Here is a 26,257-nt window from a genome sequence, read left to right as displayed (position 1 = left end):
AGTAGTCTGTAAAAGCACCGGGGTAAATTTACCTGCATGCCCGGGGCCCCTGGGTCCACGCCAGTGTCGAGGATAGCGATGACAACACCCCGTCCATCGTACTCGGGGAACCTAGTGAGATAAGACGCAGCGCCGGTCTCTTTTTTAGGGAGCAACCCGTGGAAAGGGAACGGTTCGTCGATAGAATGAGCTGCCATGATCGGACAGAGTAACAATAGAAACAAGAGCAGAGAAATAGGTTGAAGACCGACACCAAAGACAAGTAAGTACAGTATAGTTTAGAGGGGGGAAACGTGGCCGGTAAAAACAGTGAAGAGAGACCGGGAAGGACTTTTTTTTAAAGGGACAGTACACCATTTAGAACAATCAAATGAGCCACAGGAGTCATCCTCAAAAAAGGTGTCTAATGACACATAAATTAAGTGAATAGCAACAAAAGAAGTCCTTCTGTAGCTATTTCATACACTGCCTATAGCTAATAGTATAGGCTTATTTGTCTTTGTTCAAGTTTTAAACATGGACTATTAAATAGTAAGGAAACAATGTCCTGGTCAGTGTTTCCATGGGACCCTAATTAGTGGGGCACAGGTAAAAAATAAATAATTTTTAAGTGTTTAAAACCAAATAATAGTGGATAAATTAAAATGATCAGTACCCAATCGGCTTAATGGGGTGGCTCTTCCATAAAAGGGGCGGCAGCGTAGCCTAGTGGTTAGAGCGTTGGACTAGTAACCGGAAGTAACCGGAAGGTTGCAAGTTCAAACCCCCACGCTGACAAGGTACAAATCTGTTGTTCTTCTCCTGAACAGGCATTTAACCCACTGTTCCCCGGTAGGCTGTCATTGAAAATAATAATTTGTTCTTAACTGACTTGCCTGGTTAAATAAAGGTCAAATAAAATAAATAGACACCAAAGCATTAGCGTCTGGTCTGTTTGGTTCATTGACAGTATAGGAACCCCCCCCCCCCCCCAAAAAAAAAATGAGGGGGATGTTTTGCTTCCTCTTCTGTCTCTGAAAAAAGCCCGTAAAGGTTCTGCATTGGTCAATCTGACAGCATTTATTGCGAAACAGCCTCCGAAACAGCCTCATACTTCTTGTGCTTAGCGGGGGAGCGGAGCTGTTCTGGAGGAAGTTGTCAAGGAAGTGAATGTATACAGGACCTCCTGCCCCCACCTACCTTCAACCAATCATGTCAATGCGGAGCTACGGTGCATCCGGAAAGTATTCAGACCCCTTAAAGTTTTTACACATTTTGTTACGTTACAGTCTTATTCTAGAATGTATTAAATAGTTTTTACCCTCATCAATCTACACACCATACCCCATAATGACATCACCATACCCCATCATGACAATCGTCATCCACAGCGTTACTGTGCCGAGCCCTCCACATCGTTACTATACCGAGCCCTCCACATCGTTACTATACCGAGTCCTCCACATCGTTACTATACCGAGCCCTACACATCGTTACTATACCGAGCCCTCCACATCGTTACTATACCGAGCCCTCCACATCGTTACTGTACCGAGCCCTCCACATCGTTACTGTACCGAGCCCTCCACATCGATACTGTACCGAGCCCTCCACATCGTTACTGTACCGAGCCCTCCACATCGTTACTGTACCGAGCCCTCCACATCGTTAATGTACCGAGCCTCTGCATGCCTCTTCTAAGCCTCCTACCACATTCAGGATCGATACTGTACGGAGCCTCTGCATGCCTCTTCTAAGCCTCCTACCACATTTAGGATCGATACTGTACGGAGCCTCTGCATGCCTCTTCTAAGCCTCCTACCACATTCAGGATCGATACTGTACGGAGCCTCTGCATGCCTCTTCTAAGCCTCCTACCACATTCAGGATCGATACTGTACCGAGCCTCTGCATGCCTCTTCTAAGCCTCCTACCACATTCAGGATCGATACTGTACCGAGCCTCTGCATGCCTCTTCTAAGCCTCCTACCACATTCAGGATCGATACTGTACCGAGCCTCTGCATGCCTCTTCTAAGCCTCCTACCACATTCAGGATCGATACTGTACCGAGCCTCTGCATGCCTCTTCTAAGCCTCCTACCACATTCAGGATCAAGCATAAATTGGCGTTTAGCGGTTCCCAAAGTGGGGTCTGCTGACCCCTGTTGTTTTTTTTATGAATATTGCTAGCAACAACAGATTAAACTGTGATCTGTGGGTGAAAGTGTAGAAGGTGCCACACAGTACATTGTATTACTATTCATCCACAATGTTCTTATGCGTTAGATGCATATTGTGTGGTGTTGTTGCGGTGTTTGAAGACAATCATCTGTTTGTTTGAAGACAATCATTTCAGGGAGAGTGCTGTCTGGGGGTGTGGTCAAACTGTCTGGGGGTGTGGTCAAACTGTCTAGGGGTGTGGTCAAACTGTCTGGGGGTGTGGTCAAACTGTCTGGGGGTGTGGTCAAACTGTCTGGGGGTGTGATCACTGTCTAGGGGTGTGGTCACTGTCTAGAGGTGTGGTCAAACTGTCTGGGGGTGTGGTCACTGTCTGTGGGTGTGGTCAAACTGTCTGGGGGTGTGGTCACTGTCTAGAGGTGTGGTCAAACTGTCTGGGGGTGTGGTCACTGTCTGTGGGTGTGGTCAATCTGTCTGGGGGTGTGGTCACTGTCTAGAGGTGTGGTCAAACTGTCTGGGGGTGTGGTCACTGTCTGTGGGTGTGGTCAAACTGTCTGGGGGTGTGGTCAAAGCTGTTCTGAAGCTCTGTTTGTGGTTGTTTATTACAATGTGAGAATATTTATTGATTAGAAAGTTGGGCCACTGCCGTAATGTCTTTTTTTGTTGACAGTTTATTCTGTGTTTGGAGACGTGGTGATGGGATACTGTGGCGTGATTGGATGTTTAGTTGTAGTAAGTAGGTAGGATTGGAGACATGATGATGGGGTACTGTGGTGTGATTGGATGTTAAGTTGTAGTAAGTAGGTGTGATTGGATGTTAAGTTGTAGTAAGTAGGTGTGATTGGATGTTTAGTTGTAGTAAGTAGGTGTGTTTGGAGACATGATGATGGGATACTGTGGTGTGATTGGATGTTTAGTTGTAGTAAGTAGGTGTGATTGGATGTTTAGTTGTAGTAAGTAGGTGTGATTGGATGTTTAGTTGTAGTAAGTAGGTGTGATTGGAGACGTGATGATGGGATACTGTGGCGTGATTGGATGTTTAGTTGTAGTAAGTAGGTGTGATTGGAGACATGATGATGGGGTACTGTGGTGTGATTGGATGTTTAGTTGTAGTAAGTAGGTGTGATTGGATGTTAAGTTGTAGTAAGTAGGTGTGATTGGATGTTTAGTTGTAGTAAGTAGGTGTGATTGGATGTTAAGTTGTAGTAAGTAGGTGTGATTGGAGACGTGGTGATGGGATACTGTGGTGTGATTGGATGTTAAGTTGTAGTAAGTACGTGTGATTGGATGTTAAGTTGTAGTAAGTAGGTGTGATTGGATGTTAAGTTGTAGTAAGTAGGTGTGATTGGATGTTTAGTTGTAGTAAGTAGGTGTGTTTGGAGACATGATGATGGGATACTGTGGTGTGATTGGATGTTAAGTTGTAGTAAGTAGGTGTGATTGGATGTTAAGTTGTAGTAAGTAGGTGTGATTGGATGTTTAGTTGTAGTAAGTAGGTGTGATTGGAGACATGATGATGGGGTACTGTGGTGTGATTGGATGTTTAGTTGTAGTAAGTAGGTGTGATTGGATGTTAAGTTGTAGTAAGTAGGTGTGATTGGATGTTAAGTTGTAGTAAGTAGGTGTGATTGGATGTTAAGTTGTCGTAAGTAGGTGTGATTGGATGTTAAGTTGTAGTAAGTAGGTGTGATTGGATGTTAAGTTGTAGTAAGTAGGTGTGATTGGATGTTAAGTTGTAGTAAGTAGGTGTGATTGTAGACATGATGATGGGGTACTGTGGTGTGATTGGATGTTAAGTTGTAGTAAGTAGGTGTGATTGGATGTTTAGCTGTAGTAAGTAGGTAGGATTGGAGACATGATGATGGGGTACTGTGGTGTGATTGGATGTTAAGTTGTAGTAAGTAGGTAGGATTGGAGACATGATGATGGGGTACTGTGGCGTGATTGGATGTTAAGTTGTAGTAAGTAGGTAGGATTGGAGACATGATGATGGGGTACTGTGGCGTGATTGGATGTTAAGTTGTAGTAAGTAGGTAGGATTGGAGACATGATGATGGGGTACTGTGGTGTGATTGGATGTTAAGTTGTAGTAAGTAGGTGTGATTGGATGTTAAGTTGTAGTAAGTAGGTGTGATTGGATGTTTAGTTGTAGTAAGTAGGTGTGATTGGATGTTAAGTTGTAGTAAGTAGGTGTGATTGGATGTTTAGTTGTAGTAAGTAGGTGTGTTTGGAGACATGATGATGGGGTACTGTGGCGTGATTGGATGTTAAGTTGTAGTAAGTAGGTAGGATTGGAGACATGATGATGGGGTACTGTGGTGCGATTGGATGTTAAGTTGTAGTAAGTAGGTGTGATTGGATGTTAAGTTGTAGTAAGTAGGTTTGATTTGATGTTAAGTTGTAGTAAGTAGGTGTGTTTGGAGACGTGGTGATGGGATACTGTGGTGTGATTGGATGTTAAGTTGTAGTAAGTAGGTGTGATTGGATGTTAAGTTGTAGTAAGTAGGTGTGATTGGATGTTTAGTTGTAGTAAGTAGGTGTGTTTGGAGATATGATGATGGGATACTGTGGTGTGATTGGATGTTAAGTTGTAGTAAGTAGGTGTGATTGGATGTTAAGTTGTAGTAAGTAGGTGTGATTGGATGTTTAGTTGTAGTAAGTAGGTGTGATTGGAGACGTGATGATGGGGTACTGTGGTGTGATTGGATGTTTAGTTGTAGTAAGTAGGTGTGATTGGATGTTAAGTTGTAGTAAGTAGGTGTGATTGGATGTTAAGTTGTAGTAAGTAGGTGTGATTGGATGTTAAGTTGTAGTAAGTAGGTGTGATTGGATGTTTAGTTGTAGTAAGTAGGTGTGATTGGATGTTAAGTTGTAGTAAGTAGGTGTGATTGGATGTTTAGTTGTAGTAAGTAGGTGTGTTTGGAGACATGATGATGGGGTACTGTGGTGTGATTGGATGTTTAGTTGTAGTAAGTAGGTGTGATTGGATGTTTAGTTGTAGTAAGTAGGTAGGATTGGAGACATGATGATGGGGTACTGTGGCGTGATTGGATGTTAAGTTGTAGTAAGTAGGTAGGATTGGAGACATGATGATGGGGTACTGTGGTGTGATTGGATGTTTAGTTGTAGTAAGTAGGTGTGATTGGATGTTTAGTTGTAGTAAGTAGGTGTGTTTGGAGACATGATGATGGGGTACTGTGGTGTGATTGGATGTTTAGTTGTAGTAAGTAGGTGTGATTGGATGTTAAGTTGTAGTAAGTAGGTGTGATTGGATGTTAAGTTGTAGTAAGTAGGTGTGTTTGGAGACATGGTGATGGGATACTGTGGTGTGATTGGATGTTAAGTTGTAGTAAGTAGGTGTGATTGGATGTTTAGTTGTAGTAAGTAGGTGTGTTTGGAGACATGGTGATGGGATACTGTGGTGTGATTGGATGTTAAGTTGTAGTAAGTAGGTGTGATTGGATGTTTAGTTGTAGTAAGTAGGTGTGTTTGGAGACATGGTGATGGGATACTGTGATGTGATTGGATGTTAAGTTGTAGTAAGTAGGTGTGATTGGATGTTTAGTTGTAGTAAGTAGGTGTGATTGGATGTTTAGTTGTAGTAAGTAGGTGTGATTGGAGACATGATGATGGGGTACTGTGGCGTGATTGGATGTTAAGTTGTAGTAAGTAGGTAGGATTGGAGACATGATGATGGGGTACTGTGGTGCGATTGGATGTTAAGTTGTAGTAAGTAGGTGTGATTGGATGTTAAGTTGTAGTAAGTAGGTTTGATTTGATGTTAAGTTGTAGTAAGTAGGTGTGTTTGGAGACGTGGTGATGGGATACTGTGGTGTGATTGGATGTTAAGTTGTAGTAAGTAGGTGTGATTGGATGTTAAGTTGTAGTAAGTAGGTGTGATTGGATGTTTAGTTGTAGTAAGTAGGTGTGTTTGGAGATATGATGATGGGATACTGTGGTGTGATTGGATGTTAAGTTGTAGTAAGTAGGTGTGATTGGATGTTAAGTTGTAGTAAGTAGGTGTGATTGGATGTTTAGTTGTAGTAAGTAGGTGTGATTGGAGACGTGATGATGGGGTACTGTGGTGTGATTGGATGTTTAGTTGTAGTAAGTAGGTGGGATTGGATGTTAAGTTGTAGTAAGTAGGTGTGATTGGATGTTAAGTTGTAGTAAGTAGGTGTGATTGGATGTTAAGTTGTAGTAAGTAGGTGTGATTGGATGTTTAGTTGTAGTAAGTAGGTGTGATTGGATGTTAAGTTGTAGTAAGTAGGTGTGATTGGATGTTTAGTTGTAGTAAGTAGGTGTGTTTGGAGACATGATGATGGGGTACTGTGGTGTGATTGGATGTTTAGTTGTAGTAAGTAGGTGTGATTGGATGTTTAGTTGTAGTAAGTAGGTAGGATTGGAGACATGATGATGGGGTACTGTGGCGTGATTGGATGTTAAGTTGTAGTAAGTAGGTAGGATTGGAGACATGATGATGGGGTACTGTGGTGTGATTGGATGTTTAGTTGTAGTAAGTAGGTGTGATTGGATGTTTAGTTGTAGTAAGTAGGTGTGTTTGGAGACATGATGATGGGGTACTGTGGTGTGATTGGATGTTTAGTTGTAGTAAGTAGGTGTGATTGGATGTTAAGTTGTAGTAAGTAGGTGTGATTGGATGTTAAGTTGTAGTAAGTAGGTGTGTTTGGAGACATGGTGATGGGATACTGTGGTGTGATTGGATGTTAAGTTGTAGTAAGTAGGTGTGATTGGATGTTTAGTTGTAGTAAGTAGGTGTGTTTGGAGACATGGTGATGGGATACTGTGGTGTGATTGGATGTTAAGTTGTAGTAAGTAGGTGTGATTGGATGTTTAGTTGTAGTAAGTAGGTGTGTTTGGAGACATGGTGATGGGATACTGTGATGTGATTGGATGTTAAGTTGTAGTAAGTAGGTGTGATTGGATGTTTAGTTGTAGTAAGTAGGTGTGATTGGATGTTTAGTTGTAGTAAGTAGGTGTGATTGGAGACATGATGATGGGGTACTGTGGTGTGATTGGATGTTAAGTTGTAGTAAGTAGGTGTGATTGGATGTTAAGTTGTAGTAAGTAGGTGTGATTGGAGACATGATGATGGGGTACTGTGGTGTGATTGGATGTTTAGTTGTAGTAAGTAGGTGTGATTGGATGTTTAGTTGTAGTAAGTAGGTGTGTTTGGAGACATGGTGATGGGATACTGTGGTGTGATTGGATGTTTAGTTGTAGTAAGTAGGTGTGATTGGAGACATGATGATGGGGTACTGTGGTGTGATTGGATGTTTAGTTGTAGTAAGTAGGTGTGATTGGATGTTAAGTTGTAGTAAGTAGGTGTGATTGGATGTTTAGTTGTAGTAAGTAGGTGTGTTTGGAGACATGATGATGGGATACTGTGGTGTGATTGGATGTTAAGTTGTAGTAAGTAGGTGTGATTGGATGTTAAGTTGTAGTAAGTAGGTGTGATTGGATGTTAAGTTGTAGTAAGTAGGTGTGATTGGAGACGTGATGATGGGGTACTGTGGTGTGATTGGATGTTAAGTTGTAGTAAGTAGGTGTGATTGGATGTTTAGTTGTAGTAAGTAGGTGTGATTGGATGTTAAGTTGTAGTAAGTAGGTGTGATTGGAGACGTGGTGATGGGATACTGTGGTGCGATTGGATGTTAAGTTGTAGTAAGTAGGTGTGATTGGATGTTAAATTGTAGTAAGTAGGTGTGATTGGATGTTAAGTTGTAGTAAGTAGGTGTGATTGGATGTTTAGTTGTAGTAAGTAGGTGTGATTGGATGTTAAGTTGTAGTAAGTAGGTGTGATTGGATGTTTAGTTGTAGTAAGTAGGTGTGATTGGATGTTAAGTTGTAGTAGGTAGGTGTGATTGGATGTTAAGTTGTAGTAAGTAGGTGTGATTGGATGTTTAGTTGTAGTAAGTAGGTGTGATTGGATGTTAAGTTGTAGTAAGTAGGTGTGATTGGATGTTAAGTTGTAGTAAGTAGGTGTGATTGGATGTTTAGTTGTAGTAAGTAGGTGTGATTGGAGACGTGGTGATGGGATACTGTGGTGTGATTGGATGTTTAGTTGTAGTAAGTAGGTGTGATTGGATGTTTAGTTGTAGTAAGTAGGTGTGATTGGATGTTAAGTTGTAGTAAGTAGGTGTGATTGGATGTTAAGTTGTAGTAAGTAGGTGTGATTGGATGTTTAGTTGTAGTAAGTAGGTGTGATTGGAGACGTGATGATGGGGTACTGTGGTGTGATTGGATGTTTAGTTGTAGTGAGTATGTGTGATTGGATGTTAAGTTGTAGTAAGTAGGTGTGATTGGATGTTTAGTTGTAGTAAGTAGGTGTGATTGGATGTTTAGTTGTAGTAAGTAGGTGTGTTTGGAGACGTGATGATGGGGTACTGTGGTGTGATTGGATGTTTAGTTGTAGTAAGTAGGTGTGATTGGATGTTAAGTTGTAGTAAGTAGGTGTGATTGGATGTTTAGTTGTAGTAAGTAGGTGTGATTGGATGTTTAGTTGTAGTAAGTAGGTGTGATTGGAGACGTGGTGATGGGATACTGTGGTGTGATTGGATGTTTAGTTGTAGTAAGTAGGTGTGATTGGATGTTTAGTTGAAGTAAAGGACAGGAAACAGCCTGTAAGGGGTTTGAACCACAGACCCGGTGGCTGTGGGGAAAGAACCCCACCTGTGCCATAGAGACTCAAACCCCTTGTAACAAGCATGCTGTCCACAGGGACGACAGGGACATGTGAAGTTGGGAAGTCAACAGCAACTTACCTGACTGACACTAGGTGGCGATATGGGACCTTTAGTTTAGACAGCCAGGTTTACCAGAGATGGTCTATAATGATAAACAGGCTATAAATGACCTCTTTCCCTCTGAAAAATGTGTAGACCGCTGACTGACAGCTCCATGTAGACCGCTGACAGACAGGCTGTGTAAACCGCTGACTGACAGCTTCATGTAGACCGCTGACTGACAGCTCCATGTAGACCGCTGACTGACAGCTCCATGTAGACTGCTGAATGACAGCTCCATGTAGACCGCTGACTGACAGCTCCATGTAGACCGCTGACTGACAGCTCCATGTAGACCGCTGACTGACAGGCTGTGTAGACCGCTGACTGACAGCTCCATGTAGACCGCTGACAGACAGGCTGTGTAGACCGCTGACTGACAGCTCCATGTAGACCGCTGACTGACAGCTCCATGTAGACCACTGACTGACAGGCTGTGTAGACCGCTGACTGACAGGCTGTGTTGTCTCCACTTCATAAAGCCAGAAGGTTTCAGCCTGAAGGATTGGGGCATGGCTGGTAGCACAGCCTTGACTAACTCTGGTCTGTGTTGTCTCCACTTCATAAAGCCAGAAGGTTTCAGCCTTGACTAACTCTGGTCTGTGTTGTCTCCACTTCATAAAGCCAGAAGGTTTCAGCCTTGACTAACTCTGGTCTGTGTTGTCTCCACTTCATAAAGCCAGAAGGTTTCAGCCTTGACTAACTCTGGTCTGTGTTGTCTCCACTTCATAAAGCCAGAAGGTTTCAGCCTTGACTAACTCTGGTCTGTGTTGTCTCCATTTCATAAAGCCAGAAGGTTTCAGCCTGAAGGATTGGGGCATGGCTGGTAGCCTTGACTAACTCTGGTCTGTGTTGTCTCCTAACGTAATAATAGAAAGTACACATACAGACGGTAGGAAGTGCTTCCCATTCTTTACACTGTTTGGGATTAAACCACAGCTGAAACCTTTGGCCATTGGATCCTGCAGCAAGGACAGTGTCTGTTATCTGTAGATGTATCAAGGGGTTTCCTCGTATCCTCTCCTTCCTCCCAACTGATTCAACATAATGAAAAGGAAATGACGAAGGAAAGGAGACGAGGAGGGGAACATTTACAAAAGGGTTTTGTGGCTGTCCTCAAAGGAGAACCCTTTTTTGGTTCCGGATAGAACTATTTTGGGTTCCATGTAGAACAGTCTTTGGAAAGGGTTCTAAATGGAACCCAAAAGGGTTCTACCTGGAACCAAAAGGGTTTTTTCGATGGGGACAGTCGAAGAACCCTTTTTGGTTCTAAATTGCACCTTTTTTCAGAGTGTAGATATTCACCATCTGTAGGAATATCTCCCTGTTAGTGGAACAGGGAAACCCAAGAGCAGCCGAGGACATCGTGGACTTCAGGAAACAGCATTAGGGAGCACCCCCCTATCCACATCGACGGGACAGTAGTGGAGCAGGGAAACCCAAGAGCAGACTCCGATGAGGAGACTGGGATGAGGAGACAAGGTATTTATTGACTTGCCCAAGCAAGTCTCTTCTTATTATTGGTGTCCTTTAGTAGGTGGTTTCTTTGCAGCAATTCGACCATGAAGGCCTGATTCACGCAATCTCCCTCTGAACATTTGATGTTGAGATGTGTCTGTTACTTGAACTCTGTGAAGCATTTATTCCAGGCTGCAATTTCGGAGGCTGGTAAACTCTAATGAACTTATCCTCTGCAGCAGAGTTAACTCTGGGTCTTCCTTTCCTGTGGCGGTCCTCATGAGAGACAGTTTCATCATAGCGCTTGATGGTTTTTGCGACTGAACTTGAAGAAACTTTTAATGTTCTTGAAATTTTCTGGATTGACTGACCTTGTCTTATTAAAGTAATGATGGACTGTCATTTCTCTTTGCTTATTTGAGCTGTTCTTGCCATAATATGGACTTGCTCTTTTACCAAATAAGGCTATCTCTTGTATACCACCCCTACCTTGTCACAACACAACTGATTGGCTCAAACACATTAAGAGGGAACGAAATTCCACAAATGAACTTTTAACAAAGCACGCCTGTTAATTGAAATGCATTCCAGGTGACTACAGCATGAAGCTGGTTGAGAGAATGCCAAGAGTGTGCAAAGCTGTCATCAAGGCAAAGCGTGTCAACTTTGAAGAATCTCAAATATAAAATATATTTTGATTTGTGTCACGCCCTGGCCACAGAGAGGCTTTTATTCTCTATTTTGGTTAGGCCAGGGTGTGACTAGGGTGGGCATTCTATGTTTTTGTATTTCTTTGTTGTTTGGCCAGGTGTGGTTCTCAATCAGGGACAGCTGTCTATCGTTGTCTCTGATTGAGAACCATACTTAGGTAGCTCTTTCCCACTGGGTGTTTGTGGGTAGTTGCTTTCTGTTTTTCTGTCTCCAGACAGGACTGTTTCGGTTGTTCTCTTTGTTTTGTTAATCAGTGTTCAGTCCCATGAATAAAAGGATGAACACGTACCACGCTGCACCTTGGTCCTCACCTTCTTCCACCAACGGTCGTTACAACACGGGTAGAGTCTCTCTGCTGAAGGAAGTGTTGCTGCACCTTGGTCCTCACCTTCTTCCACCAACGGTCGTTACAACACGGGTAGAGTCTCTCTGCTGAAGGAAGTGTTGCTGCACCTTGGTCCTCACCTTCTTCCACCAACGGCCGTTACAACACGGGTAGAGTCTCTCTGCTGAAGGAAGTGTTGCTGCACCTTGGTCCTCACCTTCTTCCACCAACGGTCGTTACAACACGGGTAGAGTCTCTCTGCTGAAGGAAGTGTTGCTGCACCTTGGTCCTCACCTTCTTCCACCAACGGTCGTTACAACACGGGTAGAGTCTCTCTGCTGAAGGAAGTGTTGCTGCACCTTGGTCCTCACCTTCTTCCACCAACGGTCGTTACAACACGGGTAGAGTCTCTCTGCTGAAGGAAGTGTTGCTGCACCTTGGTCCTCACCTTCTTCCACCAACGGTCGTTACAACACGGGTAGAGTCTCTCTGCTGAAGGAAGTGTTGCTGCACCTTGGTCCTCACCTTCTTCCACCAACGGTCGTTACAACACGGGTAGAGTCTCTCTGCTGAAGGAAGTGTTGCTGCACCTTGGTCCTCACCTTCTTCCACCAACGGCCGTTACAACACGGGTAGAGTCTCTCTGCTGAAGGAAGTGTTGCTGCACCTTGGTCCTCACCTTCTTCCACCAACGGTCGTTACAACACGGGTAGAGTCTCTCTGCTGAAGGAAGTGTTGCTGCACCTTGGTCCTCACCTTCTTCCACCAACGGTCGTTACAACACGGGTAGAGTCTCTCTGCTGAAGGAAGTGTTGCTGCACCTTGGTCCTCACCTTCTTCCACCAACGGCCGTTACAACACGGGTAGAGTCTCTCTGCTGAAGGAAGTGTTGCTGCACCTTGGTCCTCACCTTCTTCCACCAACGGTCGTTACAACACGGGTAGAGTCTCTCTGCTGAAGGAAGTGTTGCTGCACCTTGGTCCTCACCTTCTTCCACCAACGGTCGTTACAACACGGGTAGAGTCTCTCTGCTGAAGGAAGTGTTGCTGCACCTTGGTCCTCACCTTCTTCCACCAACGGTCGTTACAACACGGGTAGAGTCTCTCTGCTGAAGGAAGTGTTGCTGCACCTTGGTCCTCACCTTCTTCCACCAACGGTCGTTACAACACGGGTAGAGTCTCTCTGCTGAAGGAAGTGTTGCTGCACCTTGGTCCTCACCTTCTTCCACCAACGGTCGTTACAACACGGGTAGAGTCTCTCTGCTGAAGGAAGTGTTGCTGCACCTTGGTCCTCACCTTCTTCCACCAACGGCCGTTACAACACGGGTAGAGTCTCTCTGCTGAAGGAAGTGTTGCTGCACCTTGGTCCTCACCTTCTTCCACCAACGGTCGTTACAACACGGGTAGAGTCTCTCTGCTGAAGGAAGTGTTGCTGCACCTTGGTCCTCACCTTCTTCCACCAACGGTCGTTACAACACGGGTAGAGTCTCTCTGCTGAAGGAAGTGTTGCTGCACCTTGGTCCTCACCTTCTTCCACCAACGGTCGTTACAACACGGGTAGAGTCTCTCTGCTGAAGGAAGTGTTGCTGCACCTTGGTCCTCACCTTCTTCCACCAACGGCCGTTACAACACGGGTAGAGTCTCTCTGCTGAAGGAAGTGTTGCTGCACCTTGGTCCTCACCTTCTTCCACCAACGGTCGTTACAACACGGGTAGAGTCTCTCTGCTGAAGGAAGTGTTGCTGCACCTTGGTCCTCACCTTCTTCCACCAACGGTCGTTACAACACGGGTAGAGTCTCTCTGCTGAAGGAAGTGTTGCTGCACCTTGGTCCTCACCTTCTTCCACCAACGGTCGTTACAACACGGGTAGAGTCTCTCTGCTGAAGGAAGTGTTGCTGCACCTTGGTCCTCACCTTCTTCCACCAACGGTCGTTACAACACGGGTAGAGTCTCTCTGCTGAAGGAAGTGTTGCTGCACCTTGGTCCTCACCTTCTTCCACCAACGGTCGTTACAACACGGGTAGAGTCTCTCTGCTGAAGGAAGTGTTGCTGCACCTTGGTCCTCACCTTCTTCCACCAACGGCCGTTACAACACGGGTAGAGTCTCTCTGCTGAAGGAAGTGTTGCTGCACCTTGGTCCTCACCTTCTTCCACCAACGGTCGTTACAACACGGGTAGAGTCTCTCTGCTGAAGGAAGTGTTGCTGCACCTTGGTCCTCACCTTCTTCCACCAACGGTCGTTACAACACGGGTAGAGTCTCTCTGCTGAAGGAAGTGTTGCTGCACCTTGGTCCTCACCTTCTTCCACCAACGGTCGTTACAACACGGGTAGAGTCTCTCTGCTGAAGGAAGTGTTGCTGCACCTTGGTCCTCACCTTCTTCCACCAACGGTCGTTACAACACGGGTAGAGTCTCTCTGCTGAAGGAAGTGTTGCTGCACCTTGGTCCTCACCTTCTTCCACCAACAGCCGTTACAATTTGTTCAACCCTTTTTTTTTGGTTACTACATGATGTGTTATTTCAAAGTTTTGATGTCTTCACTATTATTCTACAATCTAGAAAATAGTACAAATAAAGAAAAACCCTTGAATGAGTAGGTGTGTCCAAACTTTTAACTGGTATTGTACATGACAATAACAAGACAAACAAAAGAACTGAGGACAATAACAAGACAAACACCCGATACAACACATTAGGATAACACAGTTATCTGTAATGCCATGGTGTAGCCCTAATGCAAAAATAAATAAGGAAAACCATTGTTAGCTTACATTCCACATAGATTATTTTGCCCTTATAAGAAGATATTTGCATTAATTAATAGTGTACAATAACACGAGTTGACTTTGTGAAAGAAATATGCCTAAAGAGTTTCCCAACACTTCCCCCTTGCTTAGCTTCCCCCCCACTTTACTTGTTGTTGTTGAATTTCCTGAGTTCTAGTAGCAATTTGTATTTTCAAGGACGAATCGGTGTCTAGCAAATGGTTTAAAGAGGTTAGACGTAGAATGTTGTGTTTTTGTATATGAATATTTTACCTAGCAGAAGTATTGTGTTAATTGAAAGATTACGAACGTTGAGGTCGCCGAAGATGATGAGCTCAGGGTTAATATGTAGTCTGATGGAGGGATGGAAAGCCGGCCTTGAACCTGTAGCCAAAATGAGCTCACTGTCGGACTGTACCAATACAGAAGCATCATGTCCTCCTCTTCTTCATTTAGAGTCTTGCTCCCCAAACGCAAAGGGTTTTTCTTTGTTGACAGAATGTTATAGAATGTCTTGAACGGAAAGACTCTCGAGTATCTGTTGTTTGTTTTGTATGTGAGATTGAAGACGTGTCCATGTGGTAACAACCTGACCTCTTCTACATACGTCTCCATGTGGTAACAACCTGACCTCTTCTACACACGTCTCCATGTGGTAACAACCTGACCTCTTCTACATACGTCTCCACGTGGTAACAACCTGACCTCTTCTACACACGTCTCCATGTGGTAACAACCTGACCTCTGACCTCTTCTACAGACGTCTCCATGTTGTAACAACCTGACCTCTTCTACATACGTCTCCATGTGGTAACAACCTGACCTCTTCTACATACGTCTCCATGTGGTAACAACCTGACCTCTTCTACATACGTCTCCATGTGGTAACAACCTGACCTCTTCTACATACGTCTCCATGTGGTAACAACCTGACCTCTTCTACATACGTCTCCATGTGGTAACAACCTGACCTCTTCTACATACGTCTCCATGTGGTACCAACCTGACCTCTTCTACAGACGTCTCCATGTGGTAACAACCTGACCTCTGACCTCTTCTACAGACGTCTCCATGTGGTAACAACCTGACCTCTGACCTCTTCTACAGACGTCTCCATGTGGTAACAACCTGACCTCTGACCTCTTCTACAGACGTCTCCATGTGGTAACAACCTGACCTCTTCTACACAAGTCTCCATGTGGTACCAACCTGACCTCTTCTACATACGTCTCCACGTGGTAACAACCTGACCTCTTCTACATACGTCTCCATGTGGTAACAACCTGACCTCTTCTACATACGTCTCCATGTGGTAACAACCTGACCTCTTCTACATACGTCTCCATGTGGTAACAACCTGACCTCTGACCTCTTCTACAGACGTCTCCATGTGGTAACAACCTGACCTCTTCTACACACGTCTCCATGTGGTAACAACCTGACCTCTTCTACATACGTCTCCATGTGGTAACAACCTGACCTCTTCTACATACGTCTCCATGTGGTAACAACCTGACCTCTTCTACAGACGTCTCCACGTGGTAACAACCTGACCTCTTCTACATACGTCTCCATGTGGTAACAACCTGACCTCTTCTACATACGTCTCCATGTGGTAACAACCTGACCTCTGACCTCTTCTACAGACGTCTCCATGTGGTAACAACCTGACCTCTGACCTCTTCTACAGACGTCTCCATGTGGTAACAACCTGACCTCTGACCTCTTCTACAGACGTCTCCATGTGGTAACAACCTGACCTCTGACCTCTTCTACATACGTCTCCATGTGGTAACAACCTGACCTCTTCTACATACGTCTCCATGTGGTAACAACCTGACCTCTTCTACACACGTCTCCATGTGGTAACAACCTGACCTCTGACCTCTTCTACAGACGTCTCCATGTTGTAACAACCTGACCTCTTCTACAGACGTCTCCATGTGGTACCAACCTGACCTCTTTTACACACGTCTCCATGTGGTAACAACCTGACCTCTTCTACACACGTCTCCATGTGGTAACAACCTGACCTCTTCTACATACGTCTCCATGTGGTACCAACCTGACCTCTTCTACAGACGTCTCCATGTGGTAACAACCTGACCTCTGACCTCTTCTACAGACGTCTCCATGTGGTAACAACCTGACCTCTGACCTCTTCTACAGACGTCTCCATGTGGTAACAACCTGACCTCTGACCTCTTCTACAGACGTCTCCATGTGGTAACAACCTGACCTCTTCTACACAAGTCTCCATGTGGTACCAACCTGACCTCTTCTACATACGTCTCCACGTGGTAACAACCTGACCTCTTCTACATACGTCTCCATGTGGTAACAACCTGACCTCTTCTACATACGTCTCCATGTGGTAACAACCTGACCTCTTCTACAGACGTCTCCATGTGGTAACAACCTGACCTCTTCTACATACGTCTCCATGTGGTAACAACCTGACCTCTTCTACATACGTCTCCATGTGGTAACAACCTGACCTCTTCTACAGACGTCTCCATGTGGTAACAACCTGACCTCTGACCTCTTCTACAGACGTCTCCATGTGGTAACAACCTGACCTCTTCTACACACGTCTCCATGTGGTAACAACCTGACCTCTTCTACATACGTCTCCATTTGGTAACAACCTGACCTCTTCTACATACGTCTCCATGTGGTAACAACCTGACCTCTTCTACAGACGTCTCCACGTGGTAACAACCTGACCTCTTCTACATACGTCTCCATGTGGTAACAACCTGACCTCTGACCTCTTCTACAGACGTCTCCATGTGGTAACAACCTGACCTCTGACCTCTTCTACAGACGTCTCCATGTGGTAACAACCTGACCTCTGACCTCTTCTACAGACGTCTCCATGTGGTAACAACCTGACCTCTGACCTCTTCTACAGACGTCTCCATGTGGTAACAACCTGACCTCTTCAACGTTACGTCTCCATGTGGTAACAACCTGACCTCTGACCTCTTCTACATACGTCTCCATGTGGTAACAACCTGACCTCTTCTACATACGTCTCCATGTGGTAACAACCTGACCTCTTCTACATACGTCTCCATGTGGTAACAACCTGACCTCTGACCTCTTCTACAGACGTCTCCACGTGGTAACAACCTGACCTCTTCTACACACGTCTCCATGTGGTAACAACCTGACCTCTGACCTCTTCTACATACGTCTCCACGTGGTAACAACCTGACCTCTTCTACATACGTCTCCACGTGGTAACAACCTGACCTCTTCTACATACGTCTCCATGTGGTAACAACCTGACCTCTTCTACATACAGTTGATGTCGGAATTTTACATACACTTAGGTTGTCATTAAAACTCGTTTTTCAACCACTCCACAAATTTCTTGTTAACAAACTATAGTTTTGGCAAGTTGGTTAGGACATCTACTTTGTGCATGACACAAGTAATTTTTCCAACAATTGTTAACAGACAGATTATTTCATTTATAATTCACTGTATCACAATTCCAGTGGGTCAGAAGTTTACAGACACTAAGTTGACTGTGCCTTTAAACAGCTTGGAAAATTCCAGAAAATTATGTCACGGCTTTGGAATCTTCTGATAGGCTAATTGACATCATTTGAGTCAATTGGAGGTGTACCTGTGGATGTATTTCAAGGCCCACCTTCAAACTCAGTGCCTCTTTGCTTGACATCGTGGGGAAATCAAAAGAAATCAACCAAGACATCACAAAAAAATTGTTGACCTCCACAAGTCTGGTTCATCCTTGGGAGCAATTTCCAAACGCCTGAAGGTACCACGTTCATCTGTACAAATAATAGTACGCAAGTATAAACACCATGGGACCACGCAGCTGTCATACCGCTCAGGAAGGAGACACATTCTGTCTCCTAGAGATGAATGTACTTTGGTGCGAAAAGTGCAAATCAATCCCAGAACAACAGCAAAGGACCTTGTGAAGATGCTGGAGGAAACAGGTACAAAAGTATCTATATCCACAGTAAAATGAGTCCTCTATCGACATAACCTGAAAGTCCGCTCGGGAAGGAAGAAGCCACTGCTCAAAAACAGCCATAAAAAAGCCAGACTACGGTTTGCAACTGCACATGGGGACAAAGATCGTACTTTTTGGAGAAATGTCGTCTGGTCCGATGAAACAAAAATAGAACTGTTTGGCCATAATGACCATCATAATGTTTGGAGGAAAAAGGGGGAGGCTTGCAAGCCGAAGAACACCATCCCAACCGTGAAGCATGGGGCTGGCAGCATCATGTTGTGGGCGTGCTTTGCTGCAGGAGGGACTGGTGCACTTCACAAAATAGATGGCATCATGAGGCAGGAAAATTATGGGGATATATTGAAGCAACATCTCAAGACATCAGTCAGGAAGTTAAAGCTTGGTCGCAAATGGGTCTTCCAAATGGACAATGACCCCAAGCATACTTCCAAAGTTGTGGCAAAATGGCTTAAGGACAACAAAGTCAAGGTATTGGAGTGGCCATCACAAAGCCCTGACCTCAATCCTATAGAAAATGTGTGGGCAGAACTGAAAAAGCAAGCGTGAGCAAGGAGGCCTACAAACCTGACTCAGTTACACCAGCTCTGTCAGGAGGAATGGGCCAAAATTCACCCAACTTATTGTGGGAAGCTTGTGGAAGGCTACCTGAAATGTTTGACCCAAGTTAAACAATTTAAAGGCACTGCTACCAAATACTAATGAAGTGTATGTAAACTTCTGACCCAATGGGAATGTGATGAAATAAATAAAAGCTTAAATAAATCATTCTCTCTACTATTATTCTGACATTTCACATTCTTAAAAGAAAGTGGTGATCCTACCTTGACACAAGACAGGGCATTTTTACTAGGATTAAATGTCAGGAATTATAAAAACCTGAGTTTAAATGTATTTGGCTAAGGTGTATGTAAACTTCTGACTTCAACTGTACATCCAGTGAAAAAGAATGAGCTTTGGTTCAAATCTATGCTCACCCCCCCACCCAAACACACACACCCAAACACACACACACACACACACACCCAAACACACACACACACACACACACACACACACACACACACACACACACACACACACACACACACAGGCCCGTGGTTTACCACAGGGCGTAGCCTCCGAGGTTCTGTACTAAAATACATGCATCATGTCATGAACGACTGTTAGTTTATGTAGGCCTCTGTCATTTACTGTTTCCCTGGGAGCCTGTCTGGACGGAGAGCCCCATGTCCCTTCATTCTGAACTAATGTAACTCATAGCTAACTAACTAACTTACTAACTAACTAACTAACTAACTAATTAACTAACTAACTAACTAACTAACTCAGCTCCCTCCACCCCATCCATTTAATAACCTAACCCCATGTCCCTTTACTATTGAACTAACTAATTAACTAACTAACTAACTCAGCTCCCTCCATCCCATCCATTTACTAACCTAACCCCATGTCCCTTTACTATTGAACTACCCAACTAACTAACTAACTAACTAACTAACTAACTAACTAATTAACTAACTAACTAACTAACTAACTCAGTTCCCTCCATCCCATCCCTTTACTATCCTAACCCCATGTCCCTTCATTCTAAACTAATGTAACTCATAGCTAACTAACTAACTTACTAACTAACTAACTAACTAACTAACTAATTAACTAACTAACTAACTAACTAACTAACTAACTAACTCAGCTCCCTCCATTACATCCATTTACTAACCTAACCCCATGTCCCTTTACTATTGAACTAACTAACTAACTAACTAACTAACTAACTAACTCAGCTCCCTCCATCCCATCCATTTACTAACCTAACCCCATGTCCCTTTACTATTGAACTACCCAACTAACTAACTAACTAACTAACTAACTAACTAACTCAGCTCCCTCCACCCATCCCTTTACTAACCTAACCCCATGTCCCCTTCCTACACTACTTCAGTCACTCCCTAAGCCCTCCAGGACCACTAACTGTCCCCTTCCTACACTACTTCAGTCACTCCCTAAGCCCTCCAGGACCACTAACTGTCCCCTTCCTACACTACTTCAGTCACTCCCTCAGCCCTCCAGGACCACTAACTGTCCCCTTCCTACACTACTTCAGTCACTCCCTCAGCCCTCCAGTACCACTAACTGTCCTCTTACAGTCACTCCCTCAGCCCTCCAGTACCACTAACTGTCCCCTTACAGTCACTCCCTCAGCCCTCCAGTACCACTAACTGTCCCCTTCCTATACTACTTCAGTCACTCCCTCAGCCCTCCAGTACCACTAACTGTCCCCTTCCTACACTACTTCAGTCACTCCCTCAGCCCTCCAGTACCACTAACTGTCCCCTTCCTATACTACTTCAGTCACTCCCCCAGCCCTCCAGTACCACTAACTGTCCCCTTCCTATACTACTTCAGTTACTCCCTCAGCCCTCCAGTACCACTAACCGTCCCCTTACAATCCTACTTCAGTCACTCCCTCAGCCCTCCAGTACCACTAACTGTCCCCTTCCTACACTACTTCAGTCACTCCCTCAGCCCTCCAGGACCACTAACTGTCCCCTTCCTACACTACTAAAATCACTCCCTCAGCCCTCCAGGACCACTAACTGTCCCCTTCCTACACTACTTCAGTCACTCCATCAGCCCTCCAGTACCACTAACTGTCCCCTTCCTACACTACTTCAGTCACTCCCTCAGTCCTCCAGTACCACTAACTGTCCCCTTACAGTCACTCCCTCAGCCCTCCAGTACCACTAACTGTCCCCTTCCTACACTACTTCAGTCACTCCCTAAGCCCTCCAGGACCACTAACTGTCCCCTTCCTATACTACTTCAGTCACTCCCTCAGCCCTCCAGGACCACTAACTGTCCCCTTCCTACACTACTTCAGTCACTCCCTCAGCCCTCCAGTACCACTAACTGTCCTCTTACAGTCACTCCCTCAGCCCTCCAGTACCACTAACTGTCCCCTTCCTATACTACTTCAGTCACTCCCTCAGCCCTCCAGTACCACTAACTGTCCCCTTCCTATACCACTTCAGTCACTCCCTCAGCCTTCCAGTACCACTAACTGTCCCCTTCCTATACTACTTCAGTCACTCCCTCAGCCCTCCAGGACCACTAACTGTCCCCTTCCTACACTACTTCAGTCACTCCCTCAGCCCTCCAGTACCACTAACTGTCCCCTTCCTACACTACTAAAATCACTCCCTCAGCCCTCCAGGACCACTAACTGTCCCCTTCCTACACTACTTCAGTCACTCCATCAGCCCTCCAGTACCACTAACTGTCCCCTTCCTACACTACTTCAGTCACTCCCTCAGTCCTCCAGTACCACTAACTGTCCCCTTACAGTCACTCCCTCAGCCCTCCAGTACCACTAACTGTCCCCTTCCTACACTACTTCAGTCACTCCCTAAGCCCTCCAGGACCACTAACTGCCCCCTTCCTATACTACTTCAGTCACTCCCTCAGCCCTCCAGGACCACTAACTGTCCCCTTCCTACACTACTTCAGTCACTCCCTCAGCCCTCCAGGACCACTAACTGTCCTCTTACAGTCACTCCCTCAGCCCTCCAGTACCACTAACTGTCCCCTTACAGTCACTCCCTCAGCCCTCCAGTACCACTAACTGTCCCCTTCCTATACTACTTCAGTCACTCCCTCAGCCCTCCAGTACCACTAACTGTCCCCTTCCTATACTACTTCAGTCACTCCCTCAGCCCTCCAGGACCACTAACTGTCCCCTTCCTACACTACTTCAGTCACTCCCTCAGCCCTCCAGTACCACTAACTGTCCTCTTACAGTCACTCCCTCAGCCCTCCAGTACCACTAACTGTCCCCTTACAGTCACTCCCTCAGCCCTCCAGTACCACTAACTGTCCCCTTCCTATACTACTTCAGTCACTCCCTCAGCCCTCCAGTACCACTAACTGTCCCCTTCCTATACTACTTCAGCCACTCCCTCAGCCCTCCAGTACCACTAACTGTCCCCTTCCTATACTACTTCAGTCACTCCCTCAGCCCTCCAGGACCACTAACTGTCCCCTTCCTACACTACTTCAGTCACTCCCTCAGCCCTCCAGTACCACTAACTGTCCCCTTCCTATACTACTTCAGTCACTCCCTCAGCCCTCCAGGACCACTAACTGTCCGCTTCCGACACTACTTCAGTCACTCCCTCAGCCCTCCAGTACCACTAACTGTCCCCTTCCTACACTACTTCAGTCACCCCTCAGCCCTCCAGCGCCCTTACCACCAACTGTCCCCTTCCTATACTACTTCAGTCACTCCCTCAGCCCTCCAGTACCACGAACTGTCCCCTTCCTACACTACTTCAGTCACTCCCTCAGCCCTCCAGGACCACTAACTGTCCCCTTACGATCCTACTTCAGTCACTCCCTCAGCCCTCCAGTACCACTAACTGTCCCCTTCCTATACTACTTCAGTCACTCCCTCAGCCCTCCAGTACCACTAACTGTCCCCTTCCTACACTACTTCAGTCACTCCCTCAGCCCTCCAGGACCACTAACTGTCCCCTAACTATACTAGTTCAGTCACTCCCTCAGCCCTCCAGGACCACTAACTGTCCCATTCCTATACTACTTCAGTCACTCCCTCAGCCCTCCAGTACCACTAACTGTCCCCTTCCTATACTACTTCAGTCACTCCCTCAGCCCTCCAGGACCACTAACTGTCCCCTAACTATACTACTTCAGTCACTCCCTCAGCCCTCCAGTACCACTAACTGTCCCCTTCCTACACTACTTCAGTCACTCCCTCAGCCCTCCAGTACCACTAACTCTCCCCTTACTACTTCAGTCACTCCCTCAGCCCTCCAGCTACATGTGGCTGTTGTAGTGCCTGTCACCTTTACAATAAGAACTGAACACACTGATATCCTATTCTAACATCGGTATGACAGCAGGATGGCTGGTTGCTGCCTCATAGCTACAGTCAGTGTCCCTGTCTTACATTAGCTGTGTCCCGGCCAAGGAGTGGAGGATTGTGGGTGGAACTGGATGATGTGATGGGGGCTGAGGGTATATAATTATATTCAGGGCTGTTCTGAAGGAGGCTAACCCACAGGACTTGGTCCCGGGTCAAAACCCCGTTGGAATCGTTAACTCTTGCTCCAACTCTTCCACTCCTCTCCACTCCACCCTCTCGACATCACCACTGGGCTGGTAGAGTCATGTATTGAAGAGGACTGGTCCACCCCTCGGAGCCTGGTTCCTCTCTAGGTTTCTTCCTTGGTTCTGGCCTTTCTAGGGAGTTTTTCCTAGCCACTGTGCTTCTACATCTGCATTGCTTGCTGTTTGGGGTTTTAGGCTGGGTTTCTGTTACAGCACTTTGAGATATCAGCTGATGTACGAAGGGCTTTATAAATACATGTGATTTTGATTTGATATTGTAGAGATCCTCTCTGCATGAGGCCACGCTACAGTTCCCAGCTATTGGCCCGATGCGTAGAGTGATTGCTTTTCACGCTGGAACCCCGGGGTTCGCTACCCCGCTCCCCCCGTTTGCTACAGTATGTTCTGGACTGGGGCTAATTTAAGGTCCTTCTTCTGTTAGACAGATCTGAGCGGTGTTCGTCCTCTTCCTCCTCGTCCTCGCCTGTGATGTGGCTTCCTTAAAGCCTGTTCAGTCATGCTATCACCACCCATCACAATAATATCATTAATCCCCACCCTACTAGGCTTATGTCAACGACCCTCATTTAATTCAAGGGTGAGCGTTTCAATGGGGCACAAGGCACACCGGAACCGAATTGGTCCAAACCGGCTTGTAGTCTGTCTTGTCTGGTTTAAACATGGACGAAGCAGCTAATGGGTTTATACACGGATTAGTTAATCATCTAGTCAAACCTACGCCTTTGGGTTCATTATGACCTAATCGGATTTGTCCATGTCTCCAATTCGAGTCTCAGCGCACAAAGCAAAACCGTTTTGATGTTTGTTGGGATCTTTGCAATGTTTTTCTCACCGCACACATCGATGTTTATCGGCGTAAACCAGTCAGGATAGACTCCAAGCCGGTTCGGACCAATTCGGTGACAGTCCGCCTTGTGCGCCTTTGGAGCAACCCGCTTTCGACGACTAATCTAGCCCGCCTCCTTGTATGACGTCAGCCCGCTGGCAGTCAATCAGCTGAAAGAGAAGGCGGAGCCCCGCCCACTCTAACGCGCTGCTCTGGTTTGAGCTGCAGTGTCTTCTAGCAGCGGTTGGGTAAAGGGAATGCAGCTGTCCGCTGTCCGGGAAGCATAACCATATATACCCATACAGACAGCACACGGCCCTTTGAGCTGGACTAGACCTGCCTCCTTCTACTGCCGGAGAAACCCGACACACACACATCCCGATCACCGTGGAGCAAAGACTCTATCCACAAGGCGCGAGAGGTAAAGAGCGGAGCCGCGAGCATGGCTGTCGAAGAGGAAGGGCTACGGGTTTTCCAAAGCGTCAAAATAAAAATAGGTAAGAAGAGCAGAGAGACAGAGGCAGCTAGGATATTGTTCCCCCACCCCCTCTGGTCCCCGTGCCTTTACTTTAACGGGCTAAAAGGCATTGGGGCTTTGAGAGAGGGAGACCGCCCTCCTTCTCCCTCTCTCTCTCTCTCTCTCTCTCTCTCTCTGTCTCTCTGTCTCTCTCTCTCTCTCTCTCTCCCCCTCTCTCTCTCCCCCTCTCTCTCTCTCTCTGTCTCTGTGACATGTTGTAATTCAAATCACACGCTCCCGAAACATTGCATGTATTTTGTGAAATAGACAAGTGATCGTAGTCTATTCAGTCCGTCGTTATAGAGTATGTGTAGTCAGGCCTATTCTGAGGGGTCCGTGAACGAATTATCTATGTGGTGCTTCATACATGTATGGCATTTACAGTGTGGTTGGATTGTTATTGTAAAAGTGGATCGGTGTTATGAACTTCTTGTTGTTTGTGGCGACAAAAACTCGAGACATGAGGGTCTGAGCGCAAACCCCCCCCCCCCACCAACCAGTAAACAGCTGCACGTCCATGGATGTGGCTCGATCTCGGTTTGCCCACTTTCTCCCCCGCGCAGAGCTTCGAATAAAACAACCGGACCGTTAGTCTAACGAGAGACCCAGTCCCGGTGTGGATTTTCAGGGTCACATATGTCTTACTGTGAGGCGCTATTGCGCCAGAACGCGTGGCAGTCATTGGACAGCTTTAGGCAATAATAAGTAAGAGAAAACACCCCCTCGACGACTGGCACTAGCCTCTGGAGGCCCGCACGTAAAATAACCTTCCTCCATGGCTCTCAATAGGACATGGCCCTGGCTAGCTTTTCCATGTGTTATTAATTCGCTATACACACACTAGTATGCAAAACACATATGTCTATTCAATACAACCACAAAAAGATATGACTATTTATTGTTTACCAGTTATCCAGTCGATGCGTGTTTTATTGCGTTAGATGGTGCGCTATAATGTCATCTCCCGATTGACTAATCGGCTGTTGGTGACTTCCTCATCTCGGTTTTGTCTCCAAACTGACACCACAACAACAGCTCTGTGGTTAAACTTAAGTCTACCCTGGACCCACCGTGGGTGTAGTCTGATTGTTAAGTCTACCCTGTACCCACCGTGGGTGTAGCCTGATTGTTATGCATACCCTGTACCCACCGTGGGTGTAGTCTGATTGTTAAGTCTACCTTGTACTCACCGTGGGTGTAGTCTGATTGTTATGCATACCCTGTACTCACCGTGGGTGTAGTCTGATTGTTATGCATACCCTGTACCCACCGTGGGTGTAGTCTGATTGTGATGCATACTCTGTATTCACTGTGGGTGTAGTCTGATTGTGATGCATACCCTGTATTCACTGTGGGTGTAGTCTGATTGTTATGCATACCCTGTACCCACCGTGGGTGTAGTCTGATTGTTATGCATACCCTGTACCCACCGTGGGTGTAGTCTGATTGTTAAGCATACCCTGGATCCACTGTGGGTGTAGTCTGATTGTTATGCATACCCTGTACCCACCGTGGGTGTAGTCTGATTGT

The 26,257-nt window shown here is 45.8% G+C and overlaps 3 protein-coding genes across 4 annotated transcripts in view; 2 read left to right on the top strand and 1 right to left on the bottom strand.

Annotated features, from left to right (window-relative positions):
• The window catches only part of LOC139372952 (tripeptidyl-peptidase 2-like), a 64,792-nt gene extending 64,481 nt beyond the window's left edge, over positions 1–311 (bottom strand). For both annotated transcript variants that reach the window (XM_071112845.1, XM_071112844.1), the window contains exon 1: positions 33–311. In XM_071112845.1, the coding sequence (XP_070968946.1) occupies positions 33–197 (165 nt within the window). In that variant the 5' untranslated portion in view covers positions 198–311. The remainder of the gene's footprint in view (positions 1–32) is intronic.
• LOC139372956 (general transcription factor II-I repeat domain-containing protein 2-like) overlaps positions 1–26,257 on the top strand; it is a 979,173-nt gene that overhangs the window by 105,119 nt on the left and 847,797 nt on the right. The window lies entirely within an intron of this gene.
• LOC139372431 (ras GTPase-activating protein 3-like) overlaps positions 24,467–26,257 on the top strand; it is a 115,050-nt gene continuing 113,259 nt past the window's right edge. The window contains exon 1 of the mRNA XM_071112144.1: positions 24,467–24,707. Coding sequence (XP_070968245.1) covers positions 24,653–24,707 — 55 coding nt within the window. The 5' untranslated portion in view covers positions 24,467–24,652. The remainder of the gene's footprint in view (positions 24,708–26,257) is intronic.

The sequence above is a fragment of the Oncorhynchus clarkii genome, chromosome 18 (assembly GCF_045791955.1).
Source record: "Oncorhynchus clarkii lewisi isolate Uvic-CL-2024 chromosome 18, UVic_Ocla_1.0, whole genome shotgun sequence".
NCBI classification, from domain to species: domain Eukaryota; kingdom Metazoa; phylum Chordata; class Actinopteri; order Salmoniformes; family Salmonidae; genus Oncorhynchus; species Oncorhynchus clarkii.
Note: the sequence above shows the minus strand (reverse complement) of the source record. Positions and strands in the feature narration are given on the sequence as shown.